We start from the raw sequence: 14942 nt of genomic DNA on the forward strand, positions 1-14942 counted from the left end.
AAAACATGCCTTTTGTACAGTACTTTCTCATTCTGTACCTCAGATTTCAAGGATTAATTTGCCATACTCCTGAATTCTGAATGATTCTTTGCCTCAAATACTGAATTATGATGGAAGGGATTAATATTTTGGGATAAAATTTAAATTGCCAAACAGAAAAACAAAAGAGAGACTTCAGGAAAAGAAATCTCTTCCTCCTTGGTCTCAAGCTATACTTCCACACAACTTTAGCTACAACTAGTAGCTTAGCAACTAGTTTTACTTTATAATTTCAACCTAAACCGACTGAAGAGAAAAAATGAAATTATCCTACAATGATATACTAATTTGCTAAATGAAAACAAAATGAACATTAGCAAAGTGATTCTGCAGTCAAAGTAACCATATCCCAGTTAAGGAAGAAGAGTCCCTTTCCCAAAGCCAAATCATACAGCCTCTTGCTTTCATTTATTTAATGAGCTACTTGTCAGAAGCAGAGTTATTTCCATCCCAGCCATGAAAGGGTTCAATCTACCTGCATACAACATATTCCAAGGAAATTTTGTTATTAAATTAAGACACAAGTCTAGAGCTGGTAGGGTATTGTGCCACTGTTGGATGCAGAAAAGTAGACAGTTCTGGAACAGCAATGGGAAATACTTATATAAATACAAGCCAGTCCTCTTCCAAATGAATAAATGAAACCATGATAGTACCTGACCACAGCCATATAAAAATCTGACCATATGGCTATGAATACAACATACAAAAAAGAAATGGCATCAGCCATGTGTTTCCAAAACCAGCACACATTCACAAAAGTGGAATCACCTTGTGACTTGTATAGACTGAACTCTTACTATGCATTAGAATTTCACCCATCCAGAAAAAGAGAAGTGAAACTGTAAAATCAGAGAATTTAAATCACCAATATCCTTGATTTTTTTAGATTATTGTGCCCAGTGTATTTAGTACAGAAGCAGCCCATAGAATAACCAAGTAGCGCAAAGAATGAAAAAAATTAATAACAGAATGCATTGAAATTTGACTGTTATTTTGCCCTTTTTTTGCTGCTGGGTTAGTGCTGCATAGAGTAAGGCACTGAATTAGAAAGAGTAGATTTTTTTCTAGTTCCTACCTATGTCATTGGTTACCATCTTGGAAAATTTTCTGCTTTTGGTCCTCACTGTAAATAATATTATAATTAAAAAAAAAAATCAATCTAAGTGTATCAAAAGGTGAACTAAAAAAATAAGACTAAAGAAAAGAAAAATACTCTACCCTTTTCTATAAAATTATTCATTTTTTGTTCATCATCAGAATTGTTTGGTGAACCAGAACCTACAAGTGGAGACAGAATGAAATGGATATACATTTGACATGAATGAAGGAGATATAGTTTTGACACAAAAATCAATGTATATTAATACACTTAAGATATACATATATTATACAATATATGTATACATTTAATATACAAAATTATATTCAAGATCTGAGTTTAACAAAGATGCAAAGAAAATATCAAATACTGATATTGGTATTCTCTGTAGCTGTATTAGATATTATAAAGGACAAATTACTTTGGCATGACACAATTCTGGCATATTGGAATTAGCCACAGAAATTACAATGCAAGGTACAACGCTGCACATTGAGTTTATTTCTAGAAATAATGCCCTCATTGAACAAATGTTTATACTAAATAACTAAATGGCTCTACTAATCATTGCTCCAGACACAGAGATTAGCCTAAGTTATGATTCACAAAACACAGCTGTAACAATAAAAACAAGTTCTATAAATCTGTTTGGGTTCCCCCCCCCCCAGTGCAGTAAATTACTGTTGGACCACAGTTCTTGAACTACTCTGCAGACAATTGTAGGCCAGTAGTGCCACCTGGATTTTTCTGTATCCCAGCCCTGAAAAACTGATATTAGCAACAGACCAGAACTTCAGGCTTACCATTGTCATGAAATTAAAAGATTGCTAGGAAATTAAAACAATTTGTCTAAAACTTTTAAAATTTAATTGGATTTTATATTGTGGCAGTGTGAAAAGAGAATAGAACACAAGCATTTTGGCACTTCTAAAGACAAAAACTTGACAGTTTAAATGCTGTACAATCTTTTAGGTCAGATAAATATTCCCAGAGTCTAAGCCTATTGCTGCTTGACATCTATAGAAAAAGCAGGAGGTACGATTACTCCTCCTGCATTTTCACAGTATTTCTATAGTTCTGTGTTCCTGAAACTGTAGGATACTCTCCTAACTTGCATAGGCAGGCAGTCCCTTTTGCAGTCCTCTCATCTATATAACCACCCACTGGAGGAATCCTAATGGAAGTCACCTTCCACTTCACTTGGACACGGAAAGGTGGATTTGAGGCTTCAGTCCAAACAGTGACTGGCATCTTTTACAGATCACATTGTAACAATGGACACCAATAAGGCATTCAATTGCCAATCTCATCCTCGAATTTTAGAGCTAGTAGCATGCAAACATTTTGTGTTTGTGTATTTTACTCTTAACTAGAAAACCTCTAGACTGCAAAAAGTTTCCTTAAATTTAGCCTCCATCCTTCTTCTCAAGCTTGCCAATACTCTGCAGCAAATTTCTCAAAGAGGTCCTCTCTTACCTCTGAAAGCTAAACGCCACTTTCAAGCTTGTTTTCAGTCTTGAGGTTTTGCCCAGAAAAGATACAAAACTCAAACCAAACCTAAGGAATTACAGTTCTTCTCTCTTGACAAACATCAACAAACTATTTCCATCCCAGGGTGGTTCATCCAAGACTTATTTCAAAGGAAAAGTTGAGAAGTCTACCATAAGCTTAATCTAATTCACTGAGAGCAGAGGACAGAATCAAGGGAAGCAAGGCACAATCCAACCTCGCTACTAGAAGTTTCTATTTTACAGGAGAACGCAAGAGCTACATTCCCCCTCTATCTTTTGTGCATTCACACTTTTTGGTACTTTTTTAAACCTTCTTCAGCTCACACTCAACTCAAACAAGCAGGAGGAAGGTAGGGGAAACCAATTGTTAAATTTAGGAGTTTTCCATAAACCTTAATTTTCATCTTTGCATTTGTCTTCCTTGCACTGTTGCAGAAGTGTTGAAATTAGTTTTACTCTACTTCAACACTCAATTATGAAAGAATCCTCTTATTTAAACAACACAGTGTTTTAAGTAGTGTAAGTTAGGAGTTGTTTGGGCTAACATTTGGGTGATTCTGGAGCAGGGGATAAAAGGATACACTTTAAAGACATTTTATAGCAGTGTTCCAGAACCTATATTTAGCCCAGATTTTCAAGTGGGTCAAATTCAAATAGTGAATTGATAAATATGCTCAACCTTGACAGACAAAGGATTTCCTGCAACTGCAGCAATGCATAGAAAATTGTTTACAGGCATTGGTCTCAGTGTGTAAAAATGAAATAGGAAACGTGCTCTTTTTTCTCAACACCACAAAAAAAGCTTTCATTATAAACTATACTCAAGTTGACTTCAGCATGCCAATACTTAGCAACACAGATTTGTCATGAAATTATATCTTCAGGCAAGACTTTTAACTAAAACTCACAGCTAGGTTGTGCTTTAATTATAAATAAATCAAATTTACTCTAAGAAAGCTAGTAAAAACGAAAATTGCATTGATTGATCTAGAAGAGCGTTTGGCAGAATTTATAATGAACATTAAAAGACAATTGTCAAATCAGAAATTAAAATTCATGTTAAAATTTCTACTACTGCTACAAACACAATGTTTTGGTTTGTTATGTTTTCAATTTGGCTTTGAAAGATTCAGGCTAAAATAGAAAAGGAACCTCTATTAGACTCCCATCTTAATTAGCATTTTGCACTACATACTACTTTACGTGCTTCATTTAAATCTGCAGTTGAGTCCTTTAACCTTGAGTAGTTTTGAATAAAACAAAATGAAATCTTTAAAAGTTCTCAGAGCAATAAATAAAGACAAGTGACAAAAACTACTACAAAAACTATTCACTCTATACATTGACATGCATTATTAAGTATTTACATGGTTATAGCCTCAACTAGCCAATATAAAAATAATAAATCTTGAAGGTTTCATTTAAAATATTCACATACAGCAGTGGCAACTGGAAAATTGAAAAAAAAAAAAGGGTGCAGGAGGAGGAGTATTAAGTAGGGGACTCTTATTTGCCTGCTGGTTTCTGAAGACCTCTGATTCCAAAGAAAAATAATAATTTGGCACTTATGAGGAAGCAGAAGGAAACTTGCTCAGAAATAATCTCTACCACTTCTGAGGAATATGAAACACAACCATACGAATTATTACAGGAATTTGTGCGTCTCTTGTCAATGCTTCAAAATTCCATTGTGCAGTATGTTCCCTGAGGCATAAATATTTCAGCTTATTCTCTCTTCAATCATCTTTATAACATACTCCTATTCCATCTCTTAAGTCAGCCTTGTTTTAAAAATGCAGTTGTGCAAGATGGCAAAATTTATGACAGTTCCAAAAGTTTATGAGAGGACAACAGGCCTTATATAATTACTTAAGTAGTAAGTGTTAACTTAATGCATGCCATGCTCTGGGAAAATGAGAAGCTGAAGATCAGGGAAAGTTATGATTACCTGATGTGGGTGACTTGCAGCGATCTTCTGGCACCACTGTACCTTCATTTATATCACAGAGACCTGCTGAAACACAAAACCAGTGTATTATAAATACAGCTCCCATTTTAGTTTTACTTCCACCGCACTCAGGAACTTCATTTCTTATTAGAGACAAACAAGCCAGTTGTGATAGAATTTCTGTTACATACTACTCTTTTTGACATTACTCACAGTAACTGTAGAGTCACTTTTTCATACTAAAGTTTTCTTTGCAAAATATACTCTCTCAATACATTTTAGTGAAAACCATTATATTTTCAGCTAGACAGACTTATCAAAAGAGTTAATTATTTACATGTTACAGGAAGATATTAAGCATAAACATGATTTGTTTTGAAAAAAATGCATCATATTAAAATATGCATCATATTAAAAATGTAATTGCAAAAGAAAATCATATAAAAGAGGGTCCTGATGATTGCAAACAGGATGTGTGAAATTACAGTGCCTTTTTCAAATAATTTTCCACTGTTACACTGATATGCCTTGTATTTGCCAATTTGAATTACCAAGTTAATTTTCCAGAAAAACTCCTTATTGGTGTCACTTAAAGAACTCAGGTGTTAGGGTGTTGATAGGTGTTCTCCCTTGCATGGAAGAATTTCACTAAATTTCTTACAGCATCAAATCTGATCAATTTGAATAACTGCAGTATGTTAACATCTGAAAGGTAATTCCTTTCATTCTACTGATGGAAACAAAACCTAGTCATACACAATCAGATGCAAAAGACGGAAGCTGCCTCAAAATGGTCCTAAATATTATTCCATTGCATAAATTAAAAGTATACAAGAAAATTTCTAATTTTTTTTTTACAAGAAATTGCTGTCAAGACTGCCCAAAATTTAGAGAAGTGCATTTTGTTGATATTTTAAAGTTAGTAATGCATCTTCAGGTTTATATCATGAAGCTCTCCTACAGAAATTTCATTATGTGATACTAAGGCAAACAAGCATGTAATACTGAACAGTAATAGCTAAGAAATATTTGCTAAAATTACAGAGTTTTGCATGCACACAAATATTCCAATACTCAAAAAGTTTGAGTGGTAATGGCTAAGGCAGGAAAGGAATTACGTGGAAAGCCTGTCTATACAACTGCACACTACATATTCACAAGCGCCTCTGTACATATCTGTTAACAAACAAAAATACAACAGCTCTACTCCATCAAAGTTTTAAAATTTCCAAACACTTAATCAGAAGTTAATAGTTTAAATGGAAATGGAAAAAGGTTCTCCTGAAATAAAATATCAGTATGGAACACATTGAAAGTATGTTACATTAACAGTTCCATTTATCCAAAAGAGTCTTTTTTAAGATTACTAAGGGCATGTATAGCTTAAAACCCAAAACTCAATGACTAGAATTGTCAAATGGCCTTAAGACTTTGTTAATCCTACATTTAACAGTCCTGGAACCAATTTAAATTCTAAAATGTCAAAGGAAATTCCAGGTGGAAGCTATATATTTCCACTACATAGGAAAAAGAAAAGAGCAATTTATTTAGTTATCTGTCAGTAAATCAATGAACACTATGGGATAATCAGAACATTACACCAGAGTTTTAAACAGGCATAGGAGACTAAATGTTTTGAGGTAGACACGATGGTGTAAAAAGATTTTTGAAAAATCCTGAAGTTGCTTTCACCACATGCAATATAAGTTTTAGATGACAGCTGTACTGGGAGGATAAATCCATATTGTGCTCTTAGAAGTAATTTCACCCTCAGGAGCCAAACCAAACAAATTCATACATGCAGTTCAGGAACACAATTTCCTCCCTTCCAATAAAGATTAATTCTTTACCTTCAAAGGAAGAGCTTAACTTCTTGTACAAGTTCTCCTATGAAAATTCATGAATTGACAGCAATAGTCTTTAGCCAAGAATGAAGATACCTGCACACTTGAATTTTTGTAGGAACTCTCAAGGCTATAATTTGATTAATATACATCTTAATTAATAACAAGAATAAGTGTGTATTGTGGTAATCATTATGGTATGTAAATCTTGGATATCTGTTCATAGCCATTACTGCTATTACTTAGGAGAGAAAAGGAACAGGAATAGATGAAAAGTCTTTTTAGCTATGATTGAGTTGGTAATTAAACCAAACAGAATATAACAAGAATGATCTAAGTTTGTGAACTAGGAGGGTGTGCCTATGACCAAGCTGAAGAAACCTGCAAGATAATCTCTTGCTATTCATCTTGAAACCCCAGGTATCCTGACAGAAACACTGGGAGTAAGACTGCATTCCTGGAAAAATTCTCTGGTTTCAGGTTTATAGTACCCATGCAAATTGCTATGAATTACAAAAAAAAATTGATCCAAGAGTTTCTGTTTCAGAAATACAAACTATATCCTTTTATAATACTGTTATATGTACAAGTGACCTTCTAATAAGCTTTTAGTTTATCTACGCAAACTCCAGAAGCAAGATATTGGAAACTCTCCAAATTACCAAAAATTAAATAATGTCATTGAAGACATCATTACCATGCTGCATTAAAAACTCCGCAGAATTACAGCTGAAATTAACTGATATATAAAGCTTCATGAGAATTAGTCAGTTTTTTGCACCAGTTTTAAGCAGACATATCTCAGAAGAACCTACAACTTGACTGTAAACAGTGCAATTAAAAATTACAACTAAAACTAACTTGATATGATGTAAAAGTTAGAATTAAAAACAACCTGAAAAACAGGTTGGGGGAAAAACCCCCCCAGCCCAACAATAAAACTTTCTGATACAGTTTTGGCCTTGGCTAATGTAAGCCACAGCTGATATTGGTCTCACAACATTTAAGTTAAAAATTCAAATGTTTCATGAGGGAGGATGGGAAAAAGAAGATGACCAAGCAACTCAAGAAGAGTTCCAGGCATGTACTTTCTTCCAGTTTTCTCCACCCTACTTTTTGAATCACTCATAGATTACTGCAAAAAAACTTTTTGATACAAAATAAAAATTTTAAAAAGTCATATGCATGTAAGAGCAGTTTCATTTTTGTCAGAAACCTAAACTGCTTCTTGTAGAACTAAGAAATCCTAACTTTTAAAGAGTTGTACTGAATTGCACTAATCAAAGAGTCACATAAAATCTTGTAACTCTCAGCAACAGTAATTTGCAAAAAAAGAGTTATGATTCATGTTCTCTGTGAACTTATGGAACTACGCAGGAAAAAATAACAGCTATATAAATTTTGGGTTTTCATCATGAAATTAAGATCTTATTTAATGATTGATTTAATGACTCCTGTCTTATTTAGCAAAGAGTACATCAAGCAAAGCTGCCTAACAGTGTAAGCTCCATCACATATAGCTTTCATCACACTATAAACTTTTACTTACACATTTCATGTCTTTGGGCACATGGCCAAAGCTGATTTTCTACACCCTCCCCCCTCACTATTAGACTCTGAAGGCAAACTTTGATTTTGTTTTTAACCTTGACAAGCTACTGATGACACTGTCTGGCAGGCCTTAACAAAACACATATACTGCATGCTTCACAAACTATAAATTGCCACCCAAAACATGTGAGTAGTATACCTGGTACGAATCACTGATAAATTCCAAAACACGATCCCAACTGGGAGCTTGTGTCTGTAGAGCTAGCCTGAAATGACATTTTACAGTCTAGCTAGTGTAGAGAGCCTTGTCTCTAAATAGATGCTGCTTTAAGACGGGAATCTGAATTTCTTTTCTGAGTAGAAAAAATAAGATGACAGAGAAATACATCATATTCTTGCAACATAAGAGAAGGGAAAAAATCTCGCATTTCCATTCATATTTTAGAAGATACATAACTCTCACTCTATAAAATTTTTTAAAAGACGCCTTTGTAAATTTTTAATTGTTTGATTAGGGACATACCATTTACTAAATCTTAAGTATGTTGGCAGATACTGATAATCTATTGAATTGACATTTTATGCTGAAACATACAGAATATCTGGGTTTTTATGAGGAAGGATCAATCCTTCCTGCCTTTTCTGTGCTTGGTTGAATGTACAATAGCAATATCCTGCTCTGTTGCAGGCTGTCTGACTGCATAGGTAAACCGGTATGATGTTTTTTCCTTAAATACACTGTTGTTGTCTCAAAGAATAGGAATTTTCTAAACCAACGACATTAGATAGAAAAATACTTTTTCTAGGAAGATTTAAATATCAAGTATTAGTAGTCCCTGAAGATTTTTAGCTATATAGCCATTGAAAATATCTTATTCATAGATAAAAATAATTTTTAAGTATTAAAATAGAAATGTTTCCAAGACAGAGATTCAATGAACGCACATCTATCAAAGCAAAAAACAAGGAAGCATAAGCTCCTTGCATTTTTGAAAACACTAAATGCAAATAGTCAATGTCCAAGAAAGGGAGAATGCAAAATCTGAGCATCTTATATAGTTCCAATCCTATAAATAAATCAGAGGGTAGCACTTAGATGTAACAGACTCAATATTTGTGGAAAATTGTTGAAGCAATTATCGAAATCTGGGCAACACATACACTGAAAGAACTACAAATAATGAAAAATGCTAAATGATAACTAAAGAAACTATTTTCAGTTTTTAAACCACTGTAGCTCCAGTTAACCGAGATACTTTCAGAATGGTAAACAGAAAGAGAATTACATGGTTATGAAATTAACTCTCAGGTACAAAACTTGTTTAAACTTATTCCTAAATAAAACGCCCAAGTAAATACAGCTTTACAATATTTACTAGCTTTGGGATTTCTACCCATCTTGTTCTTTTTTTCAAAAGAATAATCAATCAGTGCCAGATCCTGGTTTTCAGTTCTGTATCATCTTAAGGTGGAGGCATTTCTTTTATGCCTAGCTCCCTTTCTGCCACAGCAGTAGAAGAGGAAAGACTATAGAGAAAGCAATATTTGGCAATTGAGACTATCCTCTGAGATGTATTTCTTTTTTCTTGTTGGGAGAAGAGAAATGGCAGAACTAAGACTTGGACCATAATTTCAAGTTTGTTTTGCAGTTCTGTTTGTTTGTTGTTTTACTTTTTTAACTCCATTTTTACAGTAGCATAATCTGCTCTACTTCATTAAAAAAAAGGGCTGAGATTACCTACCTCTGCCTGGGGGCTGGAGAAAACTGGCATCCTAAGAAAAGGCACAATTCTATGCTTTTAAAAAATAAGGTTTACATTCTCCAGATGCTTGGATGCTGTGAATGATGTCTTAAGTCAGACTCTCTTGGGTAATTCATGGTTCTGATGGCTTACCTTCCTCACACAGATACCTGAACTTCAAAACTGCTTGGAAACTGAACAGGGCTGTTCACAAACACCTCTTAATCCCTATAAACAACATTTTTGTAGAAGTAACTTTTCACTTTTACAAGAAGAATCTCTCTGTAATCACAATGTTTATTTTTATCATTGCTACTAATACTCTGGACTTCTGAAGCTTTTTCTGCGAGAAAGGGAACCACGCAAGGAAAGTTTCTAGTAAAATAACACTAAATCTTTGAGTAAGATCTTAGCTCTATAAACATCAGCAAAATCTGAGATAGGATCTCCTTTTGATTTTGAGATTTATTTGTTTAAAAACCCAAAATACAGAGACTATTATGGTTGCTTTATTCCTTTAAATTTCTTTTAAAGATATCACAAATGAGAAATATAATGGATGCAGGATGGATTGAAATCAGTTTCTATAAGTAAAACAATTACTTAAAAAGAACTAAAGAAAATAATTATGGTGAGTGAACCAAACAAAAAAAAGTCAAGTTCAGATGTTCAAAAAATATTTGAATGCCATGAGATGACTTACTTATATAAGAGGTGCGAAGCTTTTTCACAGACTCTGAATATAAGTTAGAAAGGCCGCACATGCAAGAAGCCACAGTCAGCATACCTTCATGAAGCAATGAGAAAAGGAAAGACCAAACACTAACAGTACATTTGAGACAGAAAAGCCAGTAACTTGTACAACCAGGTTATTAAAATGCCATTGCCATGCAAATTGTTAGTATCAGAAGTTAAGATGCAAAAATATGACTTCATATGACAGCTATATTAATGAGCAAAAAGGGCTTTCATCAAGAACATCTTAGAGACACAGTTGAAACACAGAGTTATGTGAATCCGATTTATTGGATCAAAATAACAACAGTTAGGAAAACAAAGGCAAGTGAAGTTTAAAGCTCCAAAAGGCAGTTTATAATCCATATGCATGAGGCAGAATTTAAGCCCTTTACTCCCAGGACAAATTAACACAGTCAAACAGTAAAGCTATTTCTTTCTCTCACAGTTTATATCACACAAGAAAATATTTTATCTGACAGGATACCGACTGTGTATGCTCTGCTCTGTATGAATGATTTTTACATCCAATTGCTCAGTTGAAATAAACTGACTGGTGTTAACTGGATCTTTTTCAAACCATTCATTTACTAAAATACCTCGTAGAACATCAATTTGAATAAAATATTACCAGAAGAACTCACAAGGACTTTACTCTGGATCTCTTAAAGAAATTAACAGCCAATCATGAGGAAGGGTTTTTTTGAACAGCTTATTATTATGTCTTGTGTTTTCTGAAATAACTTAGGAGTATCCATGACACATCAGGGAGAAGAAAATTTTAAAAATACTAAATTTTTTTCCTGGTTACAAAAAGCTTTGTATTTTGATTGAAAAGTCACTTTCCATTTTAGCTGAAAAGGAATATTCTTCAGCATATTTTAAAATCAAAATCCATTTTTTTCTATTTCAAAGAGATTTATTTTATCAGTTTGTGTGTAGAAGTTTATTTTCTTCATTTCAATCAAAAGTTTCCTCAAGCATAACATAACAGTATTAACAATATAACATGATTTAGCTCATCAGGGACATTTGTAGTCAAATTTTAATATAGGAGACAAGAGATCCCAGCAAACACTCAGGCTATCTGCAAACATTAATGGATTTATACAACCATGTAATATGGGTACTAGCTTTATCAGAAACATCAGGATACTTCCTAATGCTGTGTAAATTAATGTAAAGTGCATAAATCCATTGTAAATTTATATTTTTTCTTAAAATACATATTACCCTGCAAAATATGTAATGGTATGAAGCATCAGTAGATTTCACTAAGCAACAATTTTTAAGGAAAGATGAATTAACAAAGCTGCAATAGTGACATTAGCAACAGATCAAGAAGAAAGAAAACCACAGTGAAGAAAGTGTGCATTCTTTGAATACAAACAAAGACTAGATGACCAACTGTGCCTTTCTTCTGAGCTTAAAATGAGTTTGGGTTACCCACCTCCAGATGGTTGCCGGGTTTTTCGGGGAGATCGTGGCTCCCTGCGGTAGGGATCATTGGAGCCGTACAGTTCAATAGTGCCTAGATTCAAGAGCACTGTCTTCTGGAGGTAATCAACCATGGCAATACCATTACAGTTTCCAAAAACTACTCTGGAAAAAGAGAAGTTAAAGGAAATACAATGCTAATTAAATGTTGGTAATGTTTCACACAGATATTTTTTGCAGTTCAGCATTTAACACTTCCTAATTTTTAGGAATTATCCTAGATTACACTTATTTATAAATTTTTATTGTAGAGTGCAGTATTGATTAATTGTTCTCTTGTAAAAACATGGTGCCAAGTAGAACAGATCACTGTCAGTGTCCTTGCCAACCCATCTGACACAGAGCCTTAAGTGACACTTACTCTTGGCCGTACAGTGCCAGGTGAGGAAGAATGATGCTGATTTGCCTCTGCTGTTAGCATCATCACTATCTGCCATGACCCAAAAGGAATTCTCTCAGAAGCACAAGAAACTGATTACCTGTATGTCGCTGTGCAGCTCATGTGGACACACACAGAGACTCGATTTTAATGGATAGTTTCGAACCACTGTGATGGAATAATGGAAGAAGTGTGTAGAAAATACTTACAGGCCATATGCAGAGTTGATGGCTAAGCTGGTTATCTGTTGAGGAGGTTCTCCACTCACCCACACCAGCTGGATAACAAGCTCGATTTGGTAGCCTGGAGACTGCTTGAGAGGAGAATTTTTGACTCTGCAAAGTAAACAAAACATCGCCAGTGTCTCAATGTTTTTCCTTATGGGTTCAGAGTTCATTAAATTCTACACCATGCAGGACTTTAAAATGTTGGAAAATGGTAAAAACTTTTATCAAAAGCAAACAAAAGCAACCAGAAGAAAAAGCCATAGTGAAACTAGGAATTCACTTCTTTTGATTCACTACCTAATTAAAAGTTATTGAACAATGATCACATATTCTTAATTTTTTCAACCTCAGAACAAGGTGTAATAGTGCTATTATGCTGTATTTCCTTTAATAGATAAAGGTACTCAGTCAGTGTCTAAAGAAGAAGATGTTACACATTTTTTCAGAGTTTCCAAAAGAATTCTGATTTAGAAAACTGAAGGGGGTGAGAGGTGTATGTGGAATAAGCACAAAGAATGGGAAACAGAAGCACAATTTATTGAGATAAATGCAAATAAAAAGCTGACGATATGGCAAAACCAAAATGAAAACAAGGAAATTATTGTAATGGTACACCAATTGAATGCAGTGAACCTGGGACTGGGGGAATTGAAACTCCTGTAAAGATTTTGTTTGCATGCTGAAAAATTTACACAGAAAAGATTAGATCTTGCATTTTTTTACACAAAAAACATTGTGTAGAATAAGCTCTTGTCCCCTCAATTCCACTTATTTTACCCATTTATTCTCACTAATGGATATTTGAAATTGATATTTGAAAAGTTATTTGAAAATATTTTACATAAGTTTAGAATTTTCCAATTTTTCTGTTTAGGTGAGTTTCCTTCAGAAATACACATCTCCAACTCAGTACAATCAATACAATTTGAAAACTCTTACCCAAATAAAGCAACTCTATCAGAACTGTTTTCTGGATGGAAACACTCAAAAAAATTAAAATCTAAGTAAGTAGTAAAAGTAAAAGTTAAGTATATACTTAACTTTTTATCTCTAGATATACATTACATATTTCTTACATTCTGTTAGCAAAAGTCATGGCTCGTAAGTCACACAAGGGACTCTTGTAGGAGAGTAAAAAAAGACTTTTCAAAATCTATTTTCTCTAAAGCTCACACAAAGAAGCTTGCAGAAAAAGCTCACCATTTAAAAAGATCAAAAAACTTGTCAAAGACCTACAGTGAGAGCACTATTAGGCATCATGCAAAGTGAGGATCCATGAAAAAGGGACATTTAATTGATTCTGTTTCCAATACACAAAGTTGTTCCCTTGCAAGACTTTCAAAAAATAAATATATTTATAAGCCTAAAGAGTTAGCACTCAGCTAGCTATCTGTAAGAATTTTCATTTCTGATTTGCTTCTAAAGCTTAAGGCTCTGCAAAACTAACAGAAGAAACATATTCAGACATACTTGGTCTAAAATTAAGGAGAGCCACAAAACATCAGCTTTCCTGTTCATTTCAAGGACAATAAGATATCCAAGTGACTGAACTGCTGCTATTAAAAACTGTTTGCTCTAAGGCACCATCATCTATAGTTATACTAACATCTATGCCAAATTTTTCTAAAATCAGTTAAACCAAAAGATATGGACTTTTTTTTTTAAAGTCAGCTTAAAAAGTAAAAAAAAATTGAGATTGCAATATTTATTTCTTAAAGCAGAGCTCAAATTAGATTGATCAAATCAGATACTTGGAAAACTCTGCTTTACAAAATAAAATATTTTCACCACCAGTGACATTTCTATAACAATATCACAGTACACATACTCTGACATATTCTTGCAATGTTTCAGACTCACTTGAAAGTGTAACAGAATAAACTTACTTCAAACATGGGACATTATCACGAAGTCCATCAGATGAACTGCTACTAGTAGATGGATGAGACTGGGGAACAATGGATTGGGGATTGGAGCCTGTGCCTGGAGTGGGTACAGGTGGCACCTGCTCACCGTCTGGAGTTTCAACATCATTTATTTCATATAGGAGACGCACTTCCAGCATCTGTTAATTAAAGGAAAGAAAAATATCTGTAAAGTACTGCCTTTCAAAACACTGAGTATGAAATAAATGAAGTGCAACTGAAGGTAGTAGCGATAAAAGTGACATCCAGAACTTTTCCACCTTTTGAAAGATAATAATCTAATAGACAGTGTCACAAAGGCACATGTAGTATTCAGAAATGCAGAGTCATACTATTACAGACTGAATATCTGAAGATTGCTAGAACTTGAATGTCTGATGTATTTCCCAGTTTTTAAAAATAGCAAAATAAATTAAATACTGGACCCATTTAATTATCATTC

General features: G+C 33.8%; 1 protein-coding gene across 12 annotated transcripts in view; it reads right to left on the bottom strand.

Annotated features, from left to right (window-relative positions):
• STXBP5 (syntaxin binding protein 5) overlaps positions 1-14942 on the bottom strand; it is a 115712-nt gene that overhangs the window by 24084 nt on the left and 76686 nt on the right. For 5 of the 12 annotated variants that reach the window (XM_074537570.1, XM_074537571.1, XM_074537568.1 and 2 more), the window contains 6 exons: positions 14462-14640; positions 12558-12683; positions 11923-12074; positions 4601-4666; positions 1261-1320; positions 1118-1165 (listed from right to left, as the gene is read on the bottom strand). In XM_074537570.1, the coding sequence (XP_074393671.1) occupies positions 1118-1165; positions 1261-1320; positions 4601-4666; positions 11923-12074; positions 12558-12683; positions 14462-14640 (631 nt within the window). The remainder of the gene's footprint in view (positions 1-1117; positions 1166-1260; positions 1321-4600; positions 4667-11922; positions 12075-12557; positions 12684-14461; positions 14641-14942) is intronic. The other 7 variants (XM_074537578.1, XM_074537575.1, XM_074537576.1 and 4 more) reach the window with 3 other exon arrangements.

This window comes from Zonotrichia albicollis, chromosome 3 (genome assembly GCF_047830755.1).
Source record: "Zonotrichia albicollis isolate bZonAlb1 chromosome 3, bZonAlb1.hap1, whole genome shotgun sequence".
Taxonomy (NCBI): domain Eukaryota; kingdom Metazoa; phylum Chordata; class Aves; order Passeriformes; family Passerellidae; genus Zonotrichia; species Zonotrichia albicollis.